The sequence below is a fragment of the Hemiscyllium ocellatum genome, chromosome 9 (assembly GCF_020745735.1).
Source record: "Hemiscyllium ocellatum isolate sHemOce1 chromosome 9, sHemOce1.pat.X.cur, whole genome shotgun sequence".
Classification (NCBI taxonomy): Eukaryota; Metazoa; Chordata; class Chondrichthyes; order Orectolobiformes; family Hemiscylliidae; genus Hemiscyllium; species Hemiscyllium ocellatum.
Genome location: NC_083409.1, coordinates 81,850,853 through 81,869,140, shown reverse-complemented (window position 1 = coordinate 81,869,140; position 18,288 = coordinate 81,850,853). Strand labels below are relative to the sequence as shown.

General features: G+C 41.0%; 1 protein-coding gene across 2 annotated transcripts in view; it reads right to left on the bottom strand.

Moving 5' to 3' along the window:
- The window catches only part of LOC132819124 (elongation of very long chain fatty acids protein 4-like), a 60,916-nt gene that overhangs the window by 25,470 nt on the left and 17,158 nt on the right, over nucleotides 1-18,288 (bottom strand). For both annotated transcript variants that reach the window (XM_060830516.1, XM_060830518.1), the window contains exons 2-4: nucleotides 8,206-8,293; nucleotides 7,233-7,420; nucleotides 3,026-3,106 (exon numbers count right to left, since the gene is read on the bottom strand). In XM_060830516.1, coding sequence (XP_060686499.1) covers nucleotides 3,026-3,106; nucleotides 7,233-7,420; nucleotides 8,206-8,263 — 327 coding nt within the window. In that variant the 5' untranslated portion in view covers nucleotides 8,264-8,293. The remainder of the gene's footprint in view (nucleotides 1-3,025; nucleotides 3,107-7,232; nucleotides 7,421-8,205; nucleotides 8,294-18,288) is intronic.

Genomic DNA, 18,288 nt, shown 5'->3' with positions numbered 1-18,288 from the left:
TATTGAGTCATAAATGTTGCAAAAACTCAATCTTCAGTCACTGAAGAAACACAGTAAGATAACACCCTTATCATCCAATGTTTATACAGACATAACTTATTTTAAATAAAAAGACAGTCCAAGTGAAAGGTGATTGAGCTGATTCTACGAGAAAGATCGGAAACTACTTCAATCTCAAATGGCTTGGAGGGGGAAGAGAGAATACCGGTGACAATAAAATGCTTAATGACAAGCCTCAAGCCAGTCACAAACAAACTGAAGATTAAAGTACAGAATCTCTCTTTCTGCTCAGATATCAGTGGTTGCACACTCATCTTTCAGCAAGTTCAAACCTCACATAAGGACTACAGCATAACACCTCAGCGGATACTTTCATGCAATCCAACACCCTAATAGTGCGAGACAAATGGCTTCTCCTTGAATTTGTTTCATGATTATTGACAATACCGGTTCATTACTGACAGACGATTTGGATTTTTGCCCTTGCTTGGCACCCTTTTCCCATGATAGCGGAGATTCAGTTCAACATGTAATGCATACATATGCCAACATAAAACCACCTGAAACTCTCAACTTGTCATAAAAAAACCAGAGAAGAACGTTTAAATTGTCATTGTATGAATGTATTCAACTTGAGGTATAAAAACTGAAGCCAATTAACTTCAAGGATACACAAAGCCCAATGTTAAGTAGTTTTACATATGCTGTAGATTTTAAAAATATAATTTGATTCCTTGAGGGACAGATTCATGTTTTAAGATGACGTTATATTTTCTGTTTCATGTCTCTTCTCAATCATCTGTAAAGAATGGGCTTCTATTAATGCTACTCTGAAGCTAACCACAATTAATGAATCATATGAGCATGGCTTTCTCCATCAACATGCAAAGAAATTCCCATTTTGAATTATTCCCACAACATTATTGTTGGACTCCGAACAAATCTCAGAGATAGCACTTCCACAGTCCACCTTTCTTGTTTTTGGAAAACCAAAAGGACAGCCAAGAATGGAGCTACAGATTGCATAGCATTATAAAAATGAATCGTGTTTAAATGATTTTATTTCCATGTGAAACTATATGAAGAATATAACACCTCACCTCCTTCCTGCTTTGATAGCAGTATTTATGGATTTGTATTTGGTTGACCACTACACTTACACTTGGAGATAGATAGTGAGGGCTGTGAATGCAGGAAAGTCAGAGTTGATAAAGTATGGAGCTGGAGAAAGCACAGCCAGTCAAGCAGCATCAGGGGAGCATGGGAGTCGATGTTTCAGGTTGGAATCTTTCATCAGCCCTGCTGAAAGTTTCCGACCTGAAACATCGAGTCCCCTGGTCCTCTGATGCTGCTTTACCTGCTACCATATTTGCAAACCTGTTCAGATGAATTATGTAAAGCCACCACATTCCAAACAGACCGTAGGACTGCTCCCCATAGAGAGCAAGAGAGATAACAGCTGGTGGTTTAACCTGAGGGTCTGACGGAGAATCCTTTCAGTAACCTCAGCAGGTATAGGAATTGAATCCATGCTCTTGGAGCCACTGTGCATTGCAGACCAGCCAGAGAGCCAACTGAGCTAACTGACCCCCCTGAATCGCGCATTTGAAGATAGAAACATAGAATGTAGGAGCAGAAGTTGGCCACTTGACCCATCAGGTTCACTCTGCCATTCAAAAGTGAATCACATAATCCCGACAGTGTGGAAAGAGGCCATTCAGCTCATCAAGTTCACACCAACACTGCGAAGAACATCCCAGCCAAACCCCTCTACCCTATCCCAGTAACCCTGCATTTCCCATGGCTAATCTACCTGGCCTGCACATCCCTGGATACTATGGGCAATTTAGCATAGCCAATCCACCTAACCTGCATACCTTTGGACTGTGGGAGAAAACTAGCGCATCTGATGGAAACCTACACAGACATGGGGAGAATGTGCAAATAATTTAAATAAGACTCTGTCATTCCGCTTTTCCAACCAAAGTGGACAACTTCATTATTTCCCATGTTATACTGCATCTAACATGTATTTGCCCACTCACTCAATTTGTCAAAAATCACCCTGAAGCCTGTATGTCCTCCTCAGCACTTACACACCAAACAAGTCATGAACATAGATGATTAATAGTTGGAGCCCAAGTACTGGATCTCTGTGGTATCCCACTTCTCACATTCCTTCACTTCAAATTGGCCCATTTATTTATACTGTTTGTCTCCGTCTGCTATCAATTCTCAATCCTTGCCAGTATATTGCTATGACTTCCATGCACTTTCATTTTACGCGCTAACATTTTGTGTTGGGCCTGACCAAAAGCTTTTTGAAAACCTAAGTGTACCACATCCTCAGGTTCTCCAAGTATTGTGCTGGTTACATCCTCAAAATTTCTCATCCTCATGATTTCCCTTCCATAAATCCATATTGTGGAAATAAGAAACGACAAAGGAGAATTAGCATTATAAGTGCATTTCATAATTACACAAATAAGTTGCCTTTCAACAAATAATCGATTATGCTCATACCTATTGTTTTGTATATTTTAGCTTGTGTCATGAAAGCAGATGATGACTTGAATCAAATGTCACCTCAATTACTTCTAATTTAGTTAGCCTTTAGGGAGAAGGAAGAAATTTGCATGCAAAGCCATAAGCATCCGATCCAAATAAGTTTACGAAGTGACATGTCACTGAATCTAAAAATGGGACTCTAAAGCACATCTATACCTGTAAGGAATGGAAAATGCAAAGTGCGTCTGTGAGTTTAAGTCCTCACTTTTTAGGCCCCTTCCAAATTCCAAATCAACAATTCAGCCACTTTGCAGAGGTCAAATTGTAACTGTTCAGAAAAATGTTCCGTTTTTAATGAAATGACACATTGTTATGCTTTTAACTACAAGTAAAAAAGTGACATGAACAGACTAAAATCATTGCTCACTTCACAGAATCAAACTTAAATGTTGGACAGATTTACTGATACACTTCATTATATAGATCTTTAGCCCTGTTTTCTATCAACATTCCTCACCCTCAGTCCAAGCTCACTGTTGCTGTAATCCACAGGTTCACAAAGATAGCTATATTTTGCACGAATTGAAGTCACCAGGAACTAGAAAGAAACATTAGGTATTAGATTTATTAAAAAACACAATATCCACACAATGAACACTTCCGCTGAAACAGAACCAGATGTCGTCATAGATGAAATCAAATGGCATCACGTTAAGTGGTTGCCACCCTTTGTCTCTGCTGCCAATAAATAATGAGTCTCAGTTTACGTCAGACATTTAATAATGATGCATTGAAACAAAATTCATTGATTTGCATCTGATCCAAATATCTCAACTCTTGATCTGTTAAAAATCACAACACTGGGTTATAGTCCAACAGGTTTATTTGGAAGTACTAGCTTTCAGAGCGCTGGTCCTTCATCAGGTGGTTGTGACAACACCGGCATCGCCAAATCTAGATATGTTAAGTACTGAAGCTATTAACTAAATTAGCTTAAGTCTTGTTCAATGTTAGGTCCAAAATGTCTGAATGACATCTATCAAACAATTAGCACCAACTAGAAACTCCGACGTTTACCCTGATTCGTTTAGAAAGGACAATTACACTAGCTTCAATGATGAGTCCTCCACAGCAATCACTCATCTTCTGATCATGACGTGGGTGCAATGAATTCTGTTGATTAATAACTTGATACTTGTTGTTAATCATCAATAGATTTGCCTCTTAAGAAATTAGTCCGTAAAACAATGCAATCTCGAAAATAAAAAAGCTTGCTTGCTAATAGATTTTTTCATTTTGCTGAGGGTCATGATTCCTCAGGTCTGTGGTACCACAATCACTCCACAAGGTAGGAGGGAAGAAAGTAGTATGGAAGAGGAACAGTGATAGGGGACTCCATAGTCAAGCAATCAGACAGGCATTTGAGTCACAGTAAAGGTGACTCCAGAAAGTGGCCCCAGAAATAATGGATGCATTGATGGTCATGTTTCAAGATTCTATCATCAATGGCACAGTTCCTATGAATTTGAGAGTAGTTAATGTAACCCCAAGATTTAAAAAATGAAGTCATAGAGTCATAGAAGTAGAGAGAAAACAAGGAGTTACAGAACATAGAACAGTACAGCACAGTACAGGGTCTTCAGCCTTCGATGTTGTGCTGACCTTTTATCCTACTCTAAAATCAAACTAGCCAACATACCCTTCATTTCCCTACCCACATGCCTATCCAAGAGTCATTTAAATGTCCCTATGTATTTGACTCTATTACCACTGCCAATTGTGCATTCCACATACCTACCACTCCCTGTGTAAAGAACATACTCCTGATATCGCCCATAATCTTTCCACCAATCATCCCCTTGTGACAGCCATTTCTGCCCTGGACAAAAGTCTCTGGCTATTCATTCTATCTATGTCTCTCATCATCTTTTACACCTCTATCAAGTCACCTCTCATCCTTCTTCGCTCCAATGAGAAAAGCCCTAGCTCCCTCAAATCTTCCTTCATAAGACATGCCCTCCAGTCCAGCATCCTGGTAAATCTCTTCTGCACTCTCACTCTTCCACATCTTTCTCATAATGGGGCGACCAGAATTCAACACAGTATTCCAAGTGTGGTCTAACCAGGGCTTTACAGAGTGGCAGCATAACCTCGCAGCTCATAAGCTCAATTCCCAGCAACGAAAGTCAACATACCAAACGCCTTAACAACCCTATCAACTTGGGTGGCAACTTTGAGGGATCTATGGACGTGGACCCGAAGATGCCTCTGTTCCTCCACATTGTCAAGAATTCTGCCTTTAACCCTATATTCTGCATTCAAATTCCTTCTAAAACAAATCACTTCACATTTTTCCAGGTTGAACTCCATCTACCCCTTCTTAGCGCAATTCTGCATCCTGTTAATGTTCTGTTGCAATCTACAACAGCCCTCCACACTATCCATAACTTCATCAACCATTTTGTCATTGGCAAACTTACTAACCCACCCTTCCACTCCTCATCCAAGTCATTTCTAAAAATCACGAAGAGCAGAAGTCCAAGAACAGATTCCTGCGGAACAGCACTGGTCACCAAGCTCCAGGCTGAATACTTTCCATCTACTACCACCCTTTGTCTTCTATGAGCCAGCCAATTCTATATCCAGATCACCAAATTTCCCTGTATCCAAAGCATCCTTAATTTCTGAATGAGCCTACCATGGGGAACCTTATCAAATGCCTTGCCAAAATCCATATACACCATATCCACTGTTCTACCTTCAATGTGTTTTGTAACATCCTCAAAGAATTCAATAAGGCTTGAGAGGCATAACCTCCCCCACATAAAGCCATACTGTCTATTTCTAATCAAACTATGCTTTTCCAAATAACCACAAATCCTGTCTCTCAGAATCCTTAATACCGATGCAAGACTGACTGCTCTGTAATTCCCAGGATTATCCCTATCCCCTTTCATGAAAAAGGGAACAACATTTGCCACCCTCCAATCATCTGGTACTACTCCAGTGGACAGTGAGGATGCAAAGATCGTTGTCAAAGGCGCAGTAATCTCTTCCCTCACTTCCCATAGTAACCTTGGGTATATCCCATCTGGCTTAGGGGACTTACCTGGAGAAGCAACAAATCCAATTCCGCCTCCCTTCTAGTCGGCCTATCTATATTTTGAATCAGGTATCCGACAAAATTCTGCTCCATCCAAACTATCTGAACTAAAGAGGTTCCAATCAATATTAGGGAAGTTGAAGTCACCCATGGCAACCATCCTGTTACTTCAGCACCTTTCCAAATTCTGCCTCCCAATCTGCTTCTCCATGTCTCTGTTACTACTGTCGGGTCGATAGAAAACTCCCATGAAATGACCGCTCTTTTCCTGTTTCTGACTCCCACCCATACTGACTCAGTCAACTTACCCTCCTTGATGACCTCCCTTTCTGCGGCTGTGATACTCTGATTAGCAATACCATTTCCCCATCTCTTTTACTTTCCTCTATTCCTTTTGAAACATTTAAACCCCAGAACATTCAATAACCATTCCTGCCTCTGGGATATCCAAGTCTCCATAATGGCCACAACACCATAGCTCCAAGTACTGATCCGCGCACTAAGTTCATCACTCTTATTCCTGACACTTCTTGCATTAAAAATAGACACACATCAACCCATCACATTGACTGCAACTTTGCCCTTTCAACTGTCTATGCCAGTTATAGCCTGGTTAGCCCAATATCAGGAGTTGGGAAAATGCTTGATCCATTGTAAAAGATTTAACAGCAGAGCAGATGGAAAACAGTATTAGAATCAGACAGAGTTATTATGGATTTATGAAAGGAAATCATGCTTGATAAATCAATTGGAATTGTGTGGTGGAAATGTTACTTGCCACTTGTCAGCCCAGCCCTGGAAATTGTCCAGATCTTGGTGCATTTAGACATGGACTACTTCAGCACCTGAGCAGTCTTGAATGCTGCTGAACATTGCGCACTCATTGGTGAATATTCCTACTTTTGACATAATGATAGCATGAACATCATTGATGAAGCAGCTGAAGATGGTTGGAACTAGGACACTACCCTGAGGAACTCTTGCAGAGGTGTCCTGGAGCTAAGATGACTGACCTCCAACAACCACAACCTGCATACCACACTTGATCAGATGTGACCTTGATGTCAAGGGCTGTGACTTTCACCTCACCTCTGGTATCCAGCTTTTTTGTCCATGCTTGGACCAAGACTGTAATGAGGTCAAGAATGGAGTGACCCTGGCAGAACCCAAACTGGGCATCACTGAGCAAGTTATTGCTGAGCAGGTGCTGCTTGATAACACTATAAGACACCTTCCATCACTTTACTGATGACCATGAGTAAACTGATAGGGTGATAACTGGCTGGGTTAGATTTGAATTCGATACAGGCCTGCAGATTGGGTACACAAGCAGCCTGTGTGTTAGAAAGAAGCAATATAGGTTTAAAATGGAACAATTTCAAAAGTATTTAGAGACAGAGAAACCTGGGAGTTCAGGAGCATAGATCTTGATTGTGGCAGGACATATTCTCAAAAGGGAAGAAAGCACATGATTTCAGAAGTAGGAGATCTTGAGTAGAAAAGCCTGACGAAGGAGCAGCACTCCAAAAGCTTGTGATTTTTAATGAACCTGTTGAACTATAACCTAGTGTTATAACAGGATTATTCTTAATTACAAAAAATTAGAAAGAAGCACACATACCTCCCAAAAAATATAAGCGGAGATAGCAACTAGGGAAAAATTGTAAACAAGTAGTACATATTTCAGATTGAACGGTTCTCGATTGCGCATGTACTTTGGCCCATATTTGCAGATTAGAAGGTAAATTATGAAGGTCACAATAATGGGAATGGGTGAGTATACCAGGAACCAGGGGTCAGTCCTCTTGTCTGAAATATTTGAAAAAAGAGACAATTAAATCAAATAAGTCAGCTGATAAACATACACAATCTTACACACCTTTTGCCCCACATAAAGAACACACTATCTTTAAAATAGATCTGAATCACAGGCAAACTTTTTGGCCATAGTAATTTAAGAAATGGTAATCAAAATTCCTTCTAGCTAAATGTAATTGGAACTACACTAAATGCTCAGTACCTTAAACATGAAACAGGCTAATACTCAATCCTCTGTCCCATACACCAAAAAAAACACTTTCCCAGCCAAATCTAGGAACTGTAGTCACAGTCAGGGACAGCAAAAGGCACAGAATGTCTGCAGAAATTTATAGGCATAATGTTAACGAGAAGAGAAAGCTTTGATCCTCTTATTGTGTATTCGTAAGAAAAGTATAAGGTGTGTTTAAGCCAAATAAAAGACTGACACAAATCCAGTGAGATTATAGGGCAGGAAGGCAGGCAACCTGTCATGTGTTTGCAAGAAGAATTAAAACCAATTCTATCATTATATAATTTCCTGTGCACCACATTCTCTTTTGTCCTTAAGAATGTCAATGATCCACACTCTCCACCTATTCCCATTGATAAAGTAATCCATGCTTCAACAAATTAAAGATTGGAATAATTACTGATGCTGAAGAAAATGGAAACAAATAGTGAAACAAACACCAGTTTTTCTCCTCCTATTTTGGCTGACAAACCATATTCTACACCTGTTTAATCTAGTAATAAATTAGGTTCTTGAGGACATACTGGAATGCTGTTTCTCTTACCTCCATTTTCCACTGCCCAGTCATAAAAGTCTCTAATCTTTTCCCAGGTAGAAGCCATAGAGTTCACAATGCTCTACAATTGAAATTCCTGAAAGATATTAACATAATACAAGTTAATGGTGGACTATTCTGCTTATTTTAGAAATCAAGCTCTTATTGATAAAACAGCATTAATTGAGCCAATAAAAACTAGAACAGATTTTTGTTGCAAAAATCACCCTATCCTTCCACCACTGCTTTGAAATGGGCCAGTAAAAAGAGCTGCACCAGTAAGAATTGGTACAAGCAAGCACAGGTACAACATTTGAAAGATATTTGGACAGGTACATGAATAGGAAGGGTTTAGAGGCATATATGGGCCAAAAGGCAGGAAAATGGGAAGAGTATAGTTTGGGAAACCTGGTCAGCATGGATGAGTTGGACAGAAGGGTCTGTTTCCATGCTGTATGACTAACTCCAAATGCCCTTGTCCTCCTTTCCCACTCTATTACAGCTTTCAAACCCCAGTGAATAAATTGCCTGGCCCGTAGTTGGTAGTTCTACATGCCAAAATAAGGAAATCAGAGGAAAGCTTGCTCTTTACCAGATTAGAAGAATGTGCTTAGAAGTCACAATGCACTGTGCTGCAGTATATTAGCCATACCATCCATATGAAAAGTTAAAATATCACATGAAGATCCAAGTTATTGAAGATGCACCCGCCCCCCCCCCCCCCCCCCATAAAGCATTGAAAAAAGACATTATAGAGTCATACAGCAGGGAAACATACCCTTCAGTCCAAGCCAAACATTATCCCAAACTAAACTAGTCCCACCTGCCTGCTCCTGACCCAAAACCCTCTCAACTTTTCCTATTCGTGTACATATCCAAAAATGTCTTAAACGTTGTAATGTTACCCACGTCCACCAGGGTTATTAGAGTCAGTCAATCTTGTTTTAAACATTTGGCAATTAATTGCCAATCATCATTAACTGTTGTATTCTCCAAACAACACCTCTAGCAATCAGAGTGCATATTGCCAACCAACCAATGTCATACGCACAATATTAATCGTGCTTTTCCTTTATTTGGTATTTCTTGTACTCATCAGGCAACTGACAAGGCAAAACACTTAAAACAAGTCTGTTTTTCTTCAGTATTGTTTAAATTGTGTACTACCAAATGACTACAGTGACAACATTGATAAATACTGAAATAGATGTTGTGCAATGTGCCATTTGCAAAACATGGTATGAAACTAGCCAGCCTTTTTTTCCCCCACAAGCCTATTGCAATCCCTCTCAATTGTGGAGAGATTTAAGCATTTGCAGATAACGGTGTTTCATTTACACCAAACTCTAATCCACAGTAAATGAAATAATCTCGACAGTGGAAGAAACCAAACTAAAATATTTTCTTCACTTTCTTAGCCATTTCCATAGTGTATAATATTTTAATTGATATTAATGTTTACTCGTGAACTGCACAGGTGTATTAATTATAAATAATTCATTTGTAAATATATTTGATCAAAGAAGATCAGATAGTTAAAGATTTGTCCTCCCATTTACAAACAAATGTAAATATTACAAAGCCTGTTCTCGGTTGGCATGCGAGATGTATGGGATTGTTGCCCGCATTCTCCACAATGCTTTTGGGTGGCACAGTGGTTAGCACTGCTGCTTAACAGCACCAGAGAACTGGGTTCAATTCCCGCCTCGGGCAACTGTCTGTGTGGAGTTTGCACATTCTCCCAGTGTTTGTGTGGGTTTCCTCTGGGTGCTCCAGTTTCCACCCATAGTCCAAAGATGTGCTGGTTAAGTGAATTGGCCATGCTAAATTGCCTGTAGTGTTAGATGAAGGGGTAAATGTAGGGGAATGGGTCTGGGTGGGTTGCTCTTTGGAGGGTTGGTGTGGACTTGTTGAACCGAAGGGCCTGTTTCCAAACTAAGAAATCTAATCTAAAAAAAATGTATTTTACAAATACATCTTCCTGTGTGAAATCCAACAGTTAAACACCTAAACAGCCTACATCTAACCTATTTTTATTTTAAAAAAACCCTTTTTAATCACAGAAATACAACACAATATGAAACATTATGTTATATACAATAGCTAATTCACCTACCAGTCAAATCAGTGCTGTAACACAGAAGTGCCACAACAGTTTATGTTGCTAAAGAATGCTTTTTCAAATACAGGCTTATAATAGCAACATAGACAATGGCACTTTTATTGGGTTTATTATCTAATTCCCACAGGATGGGAGTGTCCTACAATTGCAAAATCTTTACAGCTTTGAGTTACCCTGCACATAGGACAATTGTAAATTGATATTAGTGGCCTCAATAGAAGAGTTTTTGCCAGTTAAAACTAGATTCAATCCGACAACTTGACTTATTAACAGATTCAGTTGTAACATACTTACTTGTAAATTTTTCTGATTAAAATCAATGACAAGAGTACAAGTTATTTAGGATCAACACAGTAAAAAGTTTATCAAAACCAAATTACCTAAGATGACAAAATATACGTGGAGGAAGCTATAATGACCCCTTTTCATTCAATAAGGTCACGACTGACCTTCTGCACCAATTCCAACTTTATCCCTTGATTTCCTTACTATTAAGAGCTGAAAATACGCAGCAGGTCAGGCAGCATCCAAGGAACAGGAAAATCGACGTTTTGGGCATGAGCCCTTCTTCAGATTCCTGAAGAAGGGCTTATGCCCGAAACAATGATTTTCCTGCTCCTTGGATGCTGCCTGATCTGCTGCGCTTTTCCAGCAACACATTTTCAGTTCTGATCTCCAGCATCTGCAGTCCTCACTTTCTCCTTTCCTTACTATTAAGCTCAGTTTTGAACAAAAGCTGAGTGATAGCCAAAGTCTCTAAAAGCAGCAAAATCCAAAGATTCACTGAAATCCAGGGGAAGAAAACAGAGCTAACTGGTCGGGTCCAATGACCCTTCTTCAGAACTCAGTTACAGGACTTCAAATGTTGGCTCTGTTTTTTTCTTCACAGAGGTTGCCAGACCTGCTGAGTTTCTCCATCAATTTCTGTTTTTGTTTGGTTTAGATCCCGAGCATCCTCAGTTTTAGGATTTATTTTAATTATTTCTAATTGATATGTTTCTTCCTCTTTTCCAACACTGGTTTGAAAGAGTGACAATCGCCAACCGGATCCTTTGGGCTTCCTTTTCAGACAGCAGTCCCCAACATCTAAGGGCACACTCCAGTCAGTGATCATTTGTATGCTCCACCTCCATGGATATTGGCATCATTGAGTCTCCAGCCTCACTACTACATCACAATACATACTTCTGATCCATTTACAATTCAGTTCTCCACTTGAAAGCTGCACTCGCCATTGTAACGGTGCTGCCAGGACACACGTTGAATGAATGAAAGAAAGAAAGAATTTTTTTATTGTCATGTGCAGTTTACAGTAAGAACACATAAGAAAAGTGAAAAGCTGTCATTTGTCACCACAATTCAGTGCCATTTTGAATAATTTAAGAACAAGGGAACCAAAAAGAAAGATATAGCTTAAGAGAATCCATCAGTCGTGAGCCAGCTTATCACCATCAATGACGCCTGTGCCACCATCCCACCTCCACCACTTTGCCGCCATCTACACAACCAATCATGTTGCCCATCATCATTTGTCATCTTTTGCCATTGGGCCAATACTCCTTTGCCACCGCCTTGCAGTCACCTGCGCCAGACTAACTAATGCCAGAGTCGCGTCTCTTGCCACTGGGCCCACGTCAATGTTGCTGTGACACCCTTCCACCACCACTTTGCTGCTGCCACAGATCCAATCAACAAAGTAGCCAATCCTCAGGCACCATTTTTTGCCACTGGCCCCACCTCGCTGACGCCACTTCTTCAGATTCCGATGCCAGATCCTGTGCTCATTCCAGAAAAGGAAGGAAGGTTTCACTTGAGGTCCACACGGGGTGCTCCCAGCCACCAATGCCATCCAAACTTAGGACAAGAGGGAAGTAAAGGTATAGAGACAGGAAAAAAAAACGAGAGAAGTGATCAGAGTGAGCTCAGGAGGCCTACTCTGCCGCTACCTTGTTTTATGCATGTAGGGTTATTACACATGGACGGCACCCAGTTCATAGATTGGATGAGGACACACATTAGGGCTCCTCAGTCACCCTCCCAGCATTCATTCATTTTGTACTTATCTGAATGCTCACTACTTCTCTGATTTGCATTTTTACACTAGCCACCTCAAATCAGAACTTCAAAGCTCAAAGTATTTCCACATTGCTTGTTGTTTAGCTCAGGCACAAAGCCAAGCAGACTGTCATGGTTGTCTGAAGTCTGCAGGGGTGGACATGTTACTGAACTGCAATGTATCACATTGTAGGTATTACACTGACGTGCTAAAACAGCTTAACCAAAAACATACAATGTGCTTCAACCAAATGGCCAAGGAGGAAATGTTTTTGGTCAAGTCGAGTGAAACTCTGGTCAGTCAGAAGCTCCCAATGCAGTCAGTCAAGGGCAGTGTCCAATCTCAATCCGTGGCACTGGATGCAGTTGGCCAGTGCTTTGGTCAGTCAGGATCAGCGTTTCAAAGCTTTTTACAGAGCTTTTCGATGGGCATCGGTACACGTGACAATAAATTCAATTCAATTCAGGGAATATGGGCCAGTCAGGGCCACAACGATATTCAGTGGCAATCATTTGGGGAGCTGCACAGAGACCAGATAGGGTCCTGGTCATTCATCAGTTGTGACTCTCCATCCAAATTTGTCAAAGGAGTGGGTCATGGGTCAGTCTTGAAGGTCACCTCATTGAAGGTCAAGGAGATTAACAGTGGACAGTAATGTGCAAGGCAATCTGGGGAAGTCATTTGAATTGAATTAGCTTTCTTGACACATTGTAGGAATAAATTAGATAGTAGAGAAATAATAAGTTTAGGACAACAGTCCTTCCAACCAGGTCCATGATGACACCTAGCCATCAGTTCACGCCAGGCCTCAACCAACTTCACCTCTAGGTTCTTGAGGTTGGAAGACTATTCTGAATCATCTTGAGTCCAGAAGTCCAAGTGGAGGCCACGCAGGGCTGGAAGGCCGCTAGGTCAGGGTAGGAGGTTACCACGCTGGGATGTGATGATGACGCTGCTCCTTTCACAAGATTACTGTTTTTTCTCCAGAGAGGTCATAAAAAGACACAGACTCCAAAAAGTCTACATTGAAGAATTTTAGGACCAATTTGATTATAGCTAACAGGTACTGCCTCAGGAAAAAGGCTTCCAAGTTTTAAAAACCCTTGCACAATGCAAGGGGAGTAGTCCGTTCTCTCAGCTCAGCTTTCCTCTGGTTTGATTTGGTTTTTGGCAATCTGGCAATTCACTGAAAGCAGTCAGGCAGTTTTGAAGCTGCTGAACCTCAAGAAGCAGGTCCATGCTGGTACTCTCTCTCGGATGTCTCTACTATAAGACCCTGTGTTTGATTTTACTTTTTGTGCCCAAGGGTGTTTATGGGGATTGTTGCAATTATTGGGAACAGCATCATTAAGTGGGATGATCTGTTGGGTTTTTGGATAGGTTAAGTTATTCTGCATTCTGTTCTCTTTTGTTTAGGTTTTATTCAGTAATCTTGCAATTAAATTCTGCTTTGTTTAAAACTAAGTGATTTAACTAGTGGCATCTCCCCTGGAATATCTAATTTACACCTGCTTAAAACAATTAGCAAAGTGCGGGTTTGGGCTACTTTCTTGAAATGTTTTGAGAGAGTCTGATCTGGTCCATAACAGATGGGACACTGCCATGTCAGGCCACGACGATGTCACACTGGTCTGGGAGGACATCTCACTGGGCCTTACTGAGGCAAGGTGCCCGAGGCTGAGATTCTGAGCCCATGCTGAGGCAGGGAGTCCAAGGCTGGAAAGAAAGAAGAAAAAAGTAAAGAACATACAGAGCTGAAAAACTTTCTAATCTGCTGCCTTCTTGGAATAATAGAGGATTGATAGCAAAATGCAGGGATGCAGAAGGGACAATAATTGTAAAGACGACGAGATTCAATAAGGATTGGAGACTATGGTGCATTGCTGGACATGTGTCACTGTGGAAGGATGGAGTCATTAGTCGTGAACATCCTGGCTGGACCTAGGGTCAGGGGAGCATGATGGTTGCACGATTAAGCTATAGTACTGAGGCAGAGGAGGCTATTTTTGGAAAAAAAAATCTTATCATCTGTAACCACAGGTGAGGTGCTGTAGGACTGGAGGGTGACTAATGCTGTGCCTTTTTTTAAAAGAAGGCTGCAGAAAGTAACTTGGGAACAAGAGATCTGCAAGTCTGATGTCGATGGTTGGTGAGGTGATTCTGAAAGGTAAGATTTCCATGCATTTAAAGGCAAGGAATGATTAGGGATAGTGAGCATGGTGGTTTGAGAAGGAAATAGTGTCTTACAAACTTGATTGAGTTTTTTGAGGAAGTAACCAAAAAGATTGAGGAGGGTAGAGCAGTACATATTGTTTACTTGGCCTTTAGTAAAACCTTTGATAAGATTCCACATGGTAGACTAATTAGACCATATGGGATTCAGAGTGAGCTTGCCAGTTGAATACAAGATTGGCTTCACGGTAGGAAACAAAGGGTGGAGGGTTGTTTTTCAATCTGAAGGCCTGTCACCAGCAGTGTGCCACAGGGATCAGTGCTGGATCCACTTTTGTTTGTCATTTATACAAATGATTTGGATGAGAATATAGGAGGCATGGTCAGTACGTTCGCAGACAACACCAGAATTGGTGGCACTGTGGACAGTGAAGAAGGTTATCTACGATTACAAAGAGATTGTGATCAATTGGGTCAATGGGCTGAGGAGTGGCAGATGGAATTGGACTTGGATAAATGCAAGATATTGCATTTTGGTAAAACAAACAAGGGCAGGACTTAGATAATTAAGGGTAGTGTTACAAAATAGAGAGATTAGGGCCAAACAAAAACAGGAATTGCTGGGAAAGCTCAGCAGGTCTGGCAGCATCTGCAAAGAGAAATGAGTGTTAATGTCTTGGGTTCAGTGACCCTTCTTCAGAACACCAGGCATGAAACATTAACTCGGATTTCTCCTCACAGATGCTGCAAGGCCTGCCGAGCTTTTCCAGCAACTTCTGTTTTTGTTTCGCATTTATAGTACCTGCAGTTCTTTCAGTTTTTATTTAGAGGGATCTAGGTGTTCAGGTACATAATTCTTTGAAATTTCTATCACAGGTAGACAGGGTGGCTAAGGCAGCATTCAGTACACTTTCCTACATTGCTCAGACCTTTAAGTATTGGAGTTGGGACATCATGCAAAGGTTGTACAGGACATTGGGGAGGTCTCTTCTGAAGTACTGAGAGCAGTTTTTGTTGGCCTGTTATAGGAAGGATATTATTAAACAGAGGCTTCAGAAAAGATTTACCAGGATGTTGCTGGGAATGAAATGTTTGAGTTATGAAAACAAACATAGGGGTTGAGCGGTGACCTTCGAGGTTTACAAAATCATGGTGGCATAGAGAAGGTTAAAACCAAAAGGTCTTTTCCGTAAAGTGGGGAAATTCAAAACAAGGGGGCATAATTTTAAGGGGAGAGGAGAAAGATTTACAAAGGATTTGAAAGGCAATTCTTTTTTAATTGAGAGAGTGGTTTGTGTGTGAAATGAAGTGCTGGATGCAGATACAGTTAACAATGGTGAAAACACATTTGGATAAGTACATCAAAAGGAAAAAAGATCTTCAAAGATATGGGCCAATATCCTTCAAATGGGACAAGTTTAGTCTGGGAATCTGGTCAGCTTGGACTAGTTTAACTGAAGGGTCCATTTCCATGCTGTATGACTAAGAAGAAGACATAAATGAAAAGACTTGGGTTGGAACATCTGGAAACTCACTACCTTTGGGGTCAACAGGAAGAAAGGAGACATGGGGTTTGGCAGATGTATCTGAATTACCAGCTTGAGCCCGTGGCCCTCTGTTCCAAAAGTGAACTGAGTTGCCTTCAATCCTTGTGTGAATTGGTAATGAGCAATGGTAATGGAAAATGGCTGCAACCACACCCAGCATGAGCAGAGTAAACGAGTTTTTCTTCACCCAAACAGATGGGTTCTGCTAATGAGTGATAAGACACTCTTCTTGGGACAATTACATTTATCAGACATTTGCAATGAAATCATAGTTCAAACAGAGTATCCAACCGCATGGTATACAAATCCTAGACCCAAGTTTACTCAACCGTGTCATTGGTCATTACTGATTGATCAAAGTAATCTCTGTGAAATAAACATAATCATGTGACCTTTGAAGTATGTGTGCCCCAATCACAAAGACAATAAGTTTATAAGTTGCCACTTTACACAGCAACTTATATACAAAAGTACCTAGATACAATTTCTTCAGTTAGAGCAACCTCAGCAACACATGGCATCATCTCGGATACGGAGTATCTCGGTAAAACCCCAGTTACAGAATAGAGAAATGAAGGGGCAACCAAAGCTGATTTTCTCTCACCTTGAACTCCAAGTATTTAACAACATGCTCTGATAAACAATGCTGCTTTTTTTGGGGTGATGAGAGGGTTGGGGACATGGTTTCAGTAATCCCACAAATACTAACAATCTCAGACAGTCCTTGCATGATATGGATTGTTCTGTATATATCAAAATAAGGCTCCTTATGTCTACAGATCCATGTAGAAGAATCCCAGGGCCCTCCTTGTGGGTGCCCACCAGATGGAGAATGACACTAAACCATCAACTTTGTGTGATACTAATCCTGACTGCTCACATTACTGAGGAGCTGTTTTGTTTCTAATATTCCTCACACAGGTTTATTAGAATTGGCAATCAATGGATCCAGACACAGCAAGGGCTGTCGTATTGCTGCAATGCTACAAATGAGCAAAGAAATGGAGGAAAAAATGATATACCAGTAAACCTAGTATCAGAGCAAGCTCCAGCAGCTGCCAAACAGCCTCCATATGATAAAGTTGTAACTGAGAGCCCCCTCAGGATGCCGAGGTGATACAAGAGGCCAAGAGTCTCTTGTCCTTGATGCCATTTCCTCCAGATAATGGAGGGACAGTGTCACCTCAGACTGTGGATGTCGTGGAACACTGTCATCGAGCTATGTCAACTGCTGGAGGGGGACCTGTAACCTGAAATGGTAGCCATCAAGGTGACAGCTGTGCTAAACTTTTAGGCAGCTGTCTGAATCCAAGGATCCACTAGGGACCCTAAATTCCACTCGCAAATTTATCAAATCTGTCACCGATGCAAATGGTGCGAGATCACAACACTTCACTTTTTTAAATTCGTTGACAGAATGTGGGTGTCATTGGCCAGGCGAGCATTTATTGCACAGCCCGAATCGCCCAGAGGGCAGTTTAAGAGTCAGCGCAGGCCAGACCAGGTAAGAACGGCAGTTTCTTTCACTAAAAGGACACGTGAACCAAATGGATGTTACTGGCAATCGACAATGGATTCATTATCATCAAACACTTAATTCCAGATTTTTATTGAATTCAAATCCTACCATCTGCTGTGGCAGGATTCGAACCTGGGTCGCCGAATTAACAGTCCAACGACAATCCCTTCAGGCCTTCACCTCCCCATGACTTCATTTCATCGGTGACCAAACCAATGCTGCAGACCAGGTTCAGGGCACTACAGATTGTACACATTCCATTGACAGACCCAGATCATAAACCCAGCTGATTTCATCACCAGAAAAGAGTCTCATTCTATCAATGTACTATTAACCTGTGATTACTGCTACCACATCGTATCCAGCTCTGGCCACCCAGTTATTGGAAGGAAGGATACAATTAAGGTGGAGAAGGATCAGAAGAGATTTACCAGGTTAGTGCTGAGCATGGAAGGTTTGAGCTATAAGGAAAGGCTGGGAGATTGAGACGACCTTATAGAGGTTTATAAACTCATGAAGGTTACAGATAGGGAAAGTCAACTAACATTAATCCCAAGATGGGGAATTTCAAGACCAGGGTGCAAATGTTTACATTAAGAGAAGATAAATTACAAGTTTTACACCAAGGGTGGCTCGCATGTGGAATGGGCTTCCTGAGGAAGTGGTAGATGCGAAT